The following is a 7849-nucleotide window of genomic DNA, read 5'->3' on the forward strand; positions in this document are numbered from 1 at the left end:
ATTTATTTGTTGAAAAAAATATGAACCAAGGGCCAGTTATTAGCATATGCAACATGATGTACACATCTGCATTGTTGAAACTCCAGTAAATGCTGAATAACATTGTGGCAAGTAGAGAATATATTTGCAAACTTTGTTTGTATATATGTAAAATCTAGTTGAGATCTTATGATCCAAGTCGTAAATACATCATCATCATCATCACCAAGCCTCGTCTCAATTACATGAGCTTCTAGGTGCAACTAATTTATAGTAATAATGTTTCAATTAAATAATATTCTCATTTGTTGGCTTATGTATGGATGTTATTTTTCAAATAAAATACCAATGCGATTGTCGGCTTCTTTTGTCAGCTAGGGAATAATCAATAGTTTTGGTGGTATTAAATTTCATTGAATATATTTACAAAGTCTGATTGATAAGATACAACCTTTACACATGGTTTCTACAAGTTGGGTCTAGGTACTCTATACCATGCATTCTATGATCTCTCTCTCTCTCTCTCTCTCGGTTTCTTCTGAGTTATAAATCCAGAAAGAAAAGAAAAAAAAAGAAAAGAAAAGATAAAAACAACATATTTGAGCCAGTCATAAATGCTAAACAGATATTCGACATTCTACTAAAGGGCTTCAAAATATACTTGCTCAAAAATAAAAATAAGTTTTAAGCCGGTTGACCAAACTAATATCAATTCTTCTTCTCGAGGGAGACCTCGCCACTTGTCAGCTCGTAAACATCATAAATGAGTGTTGGAACCTTGAACATCCTATATCCATTCGTAAAACACCTCTTCATTTCCTCATCATCAGTGAAATCAATTACATGACCTTCAAAAGGAAAAGGACGCACATGAGAACGCCTTCTTATCTCAAAGCCTTCCTCATGCTCACCTGCAATGACTTGGATGGGAATGTCAATACGATCAACCTCTGGTGTCAGTTCGAAGTAGAAGCCACTTTCTTCAACGAAGTGCAGGTTATTAGAGGAAAACTTAGGAAGCACAAATAACAAGTGACGACCCTCATGGCTTCCAGAGACGCACAACTCCACCAAATCATCAAAACTGGCCTGCTTTTTACAGAAGGAAATGACATGCAGCACGTAATTAACCCTTAGTCAATGCAATAACGATATCGCTAAAACCAACCAACCAAATGGGTTTGATCAAGACTACAAGCAAGAAAGAGTGTACCTGGAGGAGTCTCCTTCTCAAACTTGTACCATGGCATTGCCTCAAACGCAGGACTTGTAAAGATTTCAAATTTTCGAGGCCTGGAACATCCTTAAGAGATTTGCATCCATTCAGATCCAATTTCCTTAGATCTTTTAGGCTTGAGACATCTGAAATTGTTCTCATTTTACCACAGTCCATGGCATCGAGAGTGATTATAGAGGATGGAAGTTGGGGGAGAGATTTAAGATTCGAACACTCAAAGACATTGAGGCTCTGTAATTGACGGAGGTCGGCTATGGAGTCGGGAATCTTTCTCAACGCTTCGCACCGCGAAATGTTGAGCTCTCTTAAGGCTGTCAAATCCCCCAGTCGTTCCGGCAAAGCAGAAATCATGTGACAGCCTTGAAGGTTGAGGGTTTCAAGGCGACTCAATCGACAAATTCTGCTGGGTAGCTCTTTCATGCTTCCATCTTTTAATCTCAAGAACTTCAACTTCTTAAGATGACAGATCGATTCATCGATTTCACACAATGGCTCAATGTCCAGCTTCACTAGACGTGGCATAAGACCGAAATCAGGAGAGTTTAGATAGAAAGAAGAGCGGAGCTCCAGGACCTTCAATCTCTTAAAAACCTGCACAACATTTCATTCAGAGGATTAGACGCATGAATAAATGATGAGATGAGGTGCACCACCCCCACCCACCCCACCCCCCAACCACAAATGGTTATCATGAGCTTGATTGCTTTCTGCTATCCATGTGTAACCGTACGTGTAAGTCTTTTCTTTCTGAAAGAATGTCTAACCATGTTTGAAGATCGTAAAACTTCAGGCATGGAGAAGAGATCTAGTTGGAGGACCAAAAGTTCCTCAGGATTGCATCCATAATGATGTTGCGAGTCCATCCAATCACAACCATTTAGTTGCAGCCATCTCAGTTTCCTAGGAAGCTGTATCAGCCCACTTTTAAAATAGAAGTTGCTAAGATGCAACATCCTGAGATCGTCCATTGCTGCAAAAGCATCACCTCTTATCCAGTTATGCTCAAAAAGGTCCCCACGAAGAACGACGCCTTGGATCATGTCTTTCCCCCTCCCCTATTAAAAGGAAGTCAAAATTAGAACAAAATTATAAGTTACAGAATTGGAAGCCACATAGCTCCCACAAATTCATGAGCTTAACAACAAAGGAGGAGGCCAGCATGCATGACCTCCAAGTCCTCAACCCACATCATGCATCATACTGTGATTCGATCGAGAAAAATTATAAAAATGTTGACAACAAGGCGCCTAATTTATCAGCTATTTACAGATGGGTGCCTAACATTTCAATTATTACATTTAACCCGCTGCTTTTAAAGATTATATTTCAAAGATATGCCTGGTCTTAAATTCAGTAAATTGATCTTGACTTAATGGAAAAAGACTAAAATTTCCTCATTTTAAAACCACTTGTTTGTGTGTGTGTGTGTGTGTGAGAGAGAGAGAGAGAGAGAGAGAGAGAGAGAGAGAGAGAGAGAGAGAGAGAGAAGATCAACATTACCACTCATGAAAAACAACAAAATGTTGAACCCACGAACAGAACAATATAGAAAACAAACTAAAATATAGAGAAATAAAAAGCTAAAGAAAGAGAAACTAGACAGACAACAAAGCCAAGCTCAACCAGGATCCACTGGATTAGAAGAAACCACCGATGAGTGAACATTGGTGAGGGAGAAGGAGAGGTCTCTAAGATGAATACGTAGAATCACATATACATCAACCAGGATTTTATGAACAAGATTATTAAGGATGACTAGAATATGATGGAAAGTAGCATCATTGTGTGCCATCCAAACAAACCACCAAGTAGTAAGCAACCACGTCTTCCAGATAAGTCTTCACCAATTGCATCGTCTAATTTCAATAGGATCGAGGAGCAGATCAAGCGCAAAAGACTCCTCTTTGACAGTTACGTCTGGAGATCTCGACGTCCTATTAAATAGGGCCACAAAGATTAGGCAGGACCAAGATAAGTGAGAAGTAGTTTCTTCAGCATCATGACAAAGCACGCACTGACTAGGTAACTGAAAGCCCAACTTCTTTAAATAATTGTGAGTCTGAACCCTATCATGCAAAATTAACCAAGCCAAGACCCAAGATCTTGGGGAAGGGCCCTTAGCTCATAACACACACTCAGGTAACCAATCAGCCCTGGGGGGAGTAACGATCTATACACTTTTTTGGTGTGAAATGCACCATTTGGCGCAATCGCTCATTGCAACCACTGATCGTAATTTCTCGCATCTCCAATTTGATTTCTGAAGAACGATAAGGCTCTCAACCACATGCTTCGCAAGTGCGAGATCGCCAACCCCCGGGTTCCATGACGAAAAAGAGCTAAATCTGAAGCACCATATTTAGCATGAAGCAAACAAGCACATGGAGAACCTGGTTGATGGGCCATCCAACAATGCTTGGCCACAAGAGCAATACCCCCTCGGTCTTGGAGCAAAAACACCTAAGCCAGCCGTACGCCTAGGTAACACCACCATTTGCCAACAACCAAATGAGGAGAAAGAGAGAGAAAGAGATGATGGTTTTCCTCAGTCACCACTAAGGCTGGTAAACTAACTGAGCAGATTGTAATTTGGCCCAATTCATGTCATGAACTCATTCATGATCAACCAACGGGGGCTCCTGTTGTAATTTGGCCCAATTCATGTGATGGTAGGAGCATTGAGTGAACATCACCTTGTGTTGAAACATTGCAAGTTCAAATCCCAATGGTATGGTTGTATAACTGGTGGGGATCTGACTAACCCTAGCTTGCCTATCACAAAAAAAAAATCATTCCTGATCTATTCATATCACTGGCAAGTCGAGCAGAACACAGGGAGTTTGGTTTAACAAAGCTACATCGACCAAGGAGCGCAGCTGCCTACCCTATATTGGAAAAATGGCTGGCGGACTTGCACAGGCACGCTGCATGGTGCCCACAAATGTTTTTTTTTTCTCACAAAAATGCAACTTGTAACAGCTGCCCACTGCTAAAAGAACTTTTTTTCAGTGTTAGATGCATGCAAGATGGACAGTTCATACACGTCCATTGGGCATTCATCTAGTCGGGGTAGGCAGCTACTATATATATATATATATATATATATATATATATATATATATATATATATATATATAGAGAGAGAGAGAGAGAGAGAGAGAGAGAGAGAGAGAGAGAGAGAGAGAGAGAGAATGCATAGAATATAAAAAATATATATAATAAATATGAACCATTAAGTCTAGTAAATAAAATATGTACATGATATATAAAATTTATATATGTTCGTAAGCAAGCTCATGTTTGGATGGTCTCATTTAAGCTCTGGGCTCAGCTCGAGCTTGACTCAGCTAAACACGAGCATGAGCTAAGTCACGAGCTCGGCATATTGTTAAAAAAGCCACACCCAATCATTCCATGTTCAATTCGTTTGACTTGCTTACCAATCCTAATCACCACCATCTCTGCCTTCAGCTCATGTTTGGATATCCTAGTACACTATTCCCTATCCCCTACATGCAAAATTTGATGGGAATTCCCAAAGATTTTTTTATACGGGAGCCTTGTCGAATACAATTAGGACCTGAAGACTGTTTTTTTTTTTCGAATTGAGATTTATGCGACCTTAAATGAGACTTTTAATAAGTGAAAAAACTCAATTAAAAGAAGAACTTGAGGCCAGCCAAATCCGAGTCCTTTACATCCGACCCAAATCCGAGTAATTTACATCCTTAGTTGAATGCGTAGGATAGACATACGATGCAGAACATCATATGTCATAAGATACAATCCCTTTCTCTTAGACCCTTGTAATTCTCTTGGACCTGACCTAGGTTAACCGACAACTCAAATTTTGTAGACTCTAAACTAGATTTGTGTGAAGAAGCTAAGCTGACTCTCTTTATTGGCTTAGCTTCAGTTTAGCACGAGGACGATCTCATGTTAATGAACAATTTGTAAGAACCATTACTGAAAATTGATGTAAATCAAAATATATATAGTACTTACCTTCGCATCCTTCAACACCTTCAGTATGTCATCCGTATCCCAGAGCCTGTTGTACATCCGGGGATCGAGATTGCCTTCTTTTTGAACTATCCATCTTCCCATATCTCGAATTTGGTCATGCATTATGAACCTATTTTCTTCATCAATAGTTATAAGACACCTTTGCTCGAGAACTTTAATTGCATCATCTGGAGAATAGCGAGCTTCCCACATGTAAGTTGCATATTCTTTTTCGGATCCAATAAGACAGCATGCTATATCCAAAAATACAAACTGTTGGGCAGGATCTAGACCATCATAGCTTACTTTCAGCCATTTATGAATATCTGAGTGTTGATTTCTCTTCAATTTTTCCAACTTGCCTTTCCATTCTTTTCTAGTTCTTATACCAGAAAAGTGCGACCCAAATACTTTCAGAGCTAATGGTAGCCCCCCTGTAACTTTTACGGTTTTCTTTGCCAACTTGAGAAGCTCTAATGTCGGTGGCTCAAATTTAAATGCATGACGACGGAATAATTTCAGCGCCTGTGGATATTCTAGTTCCTCAGGATAGTAAATTTGGTCTTCTTTCAACCCATTTCTCACGAGTACGTCCCTGTTTCTTGTAGTGATAATGATCTTACTTCCTGCACCGAACAAATCCTCACACTTTTGATCTACTTGGTCACCTGTCAAAGCATCAAGTTGGTATGTCTGATCAATGTCATCCAGCACTATGAGGACTTTCATGTTTCTAAGCCTTCGTTTGATCATGTTGATTCCTTGCTCAACCGAGTCTATGGACACACTTCTTTGTTCTGAATCACCAGAGATGAGCATGGCCTGTAGTGAGGGAAGTCCATTCTGCTTCGCTTTTTCCCTGACATCTTTGATGAAGCTTCTGAATTCAAATTCAGGACATAGTTCGTCATAGATGGCCTCCGCAATTGTAGTCTTCCCGATGCCACCTAGCCCACAGATTCCGATCTTCCAAACACTATTTTTTTTACTCTTTAACATCTTCCTCACGTAGTCTATGCGAGAATCGATCCCAATATGCTGTATACCAAACCGAACCCTGTTTATTAGACTGGAAACCCGATGACATATGAGGGTGACAAGTTCTGCCTCATTCCTGCAGTGTCAAATAATGGAGCCAATGAAACAACTTGATGGGCAATAAATAAGGCAGTGTTAACTGCAAAAATTAAGTATAATGCCATGAAACAATTGTTTGGGGAATATTATTGATAACCTTGGCCTTTTGCAAGCAAAGAAACTGGTCAGGGTCTGCCTAATATCAGCTTGCTAATCCAAAAAAGTAGAGAAATAAGATCACACCACACAAGTTGTTTTGATCAAATCGTCCACAGATGTGATCTACATCATTCATTTAGTGAATCCATCTATAGATCCAAGGGTTTATTCTTATTAAATCGTCCATGCTGAATCCGTCTATGGGGTTGGATTTGATCAAAACAACTTCATCATAAGATTTGAGAGGGAGAATGGCATAGGGGATGAGTGAAACAGTTTCATCACACACACAGAGAGAGAGAGAGAGAACGAAGAGTCAACAAACATTGAGCTCAAAGATCAAAGCAGAAAACAGGCTCCAAGGCCAAGAGCAAGAACAAACCCAGAAATACAGAAGTAAATGAGAGAGAGAGACGTGTTACTTTGTCTCAGCGGAAGAAAAGCCAGAAATGCCGCTTATTGTTTTCAAGGCAGCTCTGCACTCCTCAGCCTTCTCCTCCTCCAATTTGCCATTCTCCTGATGCTTTGTCAGGGCAGCATGAAACTTTCCGTTCTTCCTTTTAACATCATCAGGAGAGACATCGTAGAATACAGGAATGATCTGTCTCTTCTCCTCATCAGAATGGTGAATCTCCACCATCTTGGCAGCCTCCAGGAGGCACCACTTCGACTCCGCATATTCTTTGGAGAGAATGGGCACAAACATCTGGGTTCTCTCCATATATCTGACCAATTTGTTGATTCTTTCACCCTTTTGAAGGTCCTCGCTGTCTATGAAGGCCTCTATGTCAAGCTCCTTCAGGTTTTTGTGTAGAAAGCTTGTGAAACCTTTCCGGGTGTCCGTCCCCCTAAAGCTCAAAAACACATCAAACTCAAAGCTAATATGCTTTGCTGACCAAACAGATGGCCCTGCCTCATCCTCCTTACGCTTCGTCTGCATCATTTTGCTTTGCTTTGAGAAGCAGAGCCGCGGTTTTTCTTTCTTGATATCAAGTTAGATCTACAAAACTGAAGAATCCTGGTGCTAACTCCATCAAAATTGTGTTTAGAGTTTAGATATATAAGCGCTTCATTTACCCAACAGGGATCCAGGGAGCAGTTGAGTGGCTCAACTGTGAATTGAAAACGCGTTTCTACCCAACTTACCGCACACGGTTTCATCTTATTTAGTAGGAAGATGTAGGTAAAAGGTTTGTCTGTCAGGAAAATAATATTCAGCGTGGACCCCGCCTGATTTCATTGATCGTTTCACAAGAAAGAACAAACCAATATGACAACTCATATGCCAGAGCTCTTTTTGTTGACATCGTTTCGTTAGTCAGAACGAATCAATAAGCATGGGCGCCACCGTTTCCTACCAATGGGCGTTATACATGGAAGGGTCGATTGATA

General features: G+C 40.3%; 1 protein-coding gene across 1 annotated transcript; it reads right to left on the minus strand.

Annotated features, from left to right (window-relative positions):
• Positions 1 to 562: 562 nt before the first annotated feature.
• LOC149827223 (disease resistance protein L6-like) lies at positions 563 to 7483 on the minus strand. The gene is made up of 5 exons (XM_090020265.1): positions 6880 to 7483; positions 5222 to 6335; positions 1981 to 2271; positions 1193 to 1807; positions 563 to 1068 (listed from the first exon to the last, which is right to left on the minus strand). The coding sequence occupies exons 1-5, from the start codon at positions 7398 to 7400 to the stop codon at positions 688 to 690; spliced, it is 2922 nt and encodes a 973-aa protein (XP_089876391.1). The 5' UTR covers positions 7401 to 7483; the 3' UTR covers positions 563 to 687.
• Positions 7484 to 7849: the final 366 nt, after the last annotated feature.

This window comes from Nuphar pumila, chromosome 10, assembly GCF_984573655.1.
Source record: "Nuphar pumila chromosome 10, dmNupPumi1.hap1.1, whole genome shotgun sequence".
Taxonomy (NCBI): domain Eukaryota; kingdom Viridiplantae; phylum Streptophyta; class Magnoliopsida; order Nymphaeales; family Nymphaeaceae; genus Nuphar; species Nuphar pumila.

What these genes read in the sequence shown, in the direction of transcription:
- LOC149827223 (XM_090020265.1), bottom strand. Translation starts at nt 7,400, where the DNA reads ATGATGCAGACGAAGCGTAAGGAGGATGAGGCAGGGCCATCTGTTTGG. An exon ending in TTTTCTTCCGCTGAGACAAA is followed by an intron (nt 6,336 to 6,879) that starts GTAACACGTCTC and finishes TTGACACTGCAG; the next exon opens with GAATGAGGCAGAACTTGTCA. An exon ending in AGGTGTTGAAGGATGCGAAG is followed by an intron (nt 2,272 to 5,221) that starts GTAAGTACTATA and finishes TCCTTTTAATAG; the next exon opens with GGGAGGGGGAAAGACATGAT.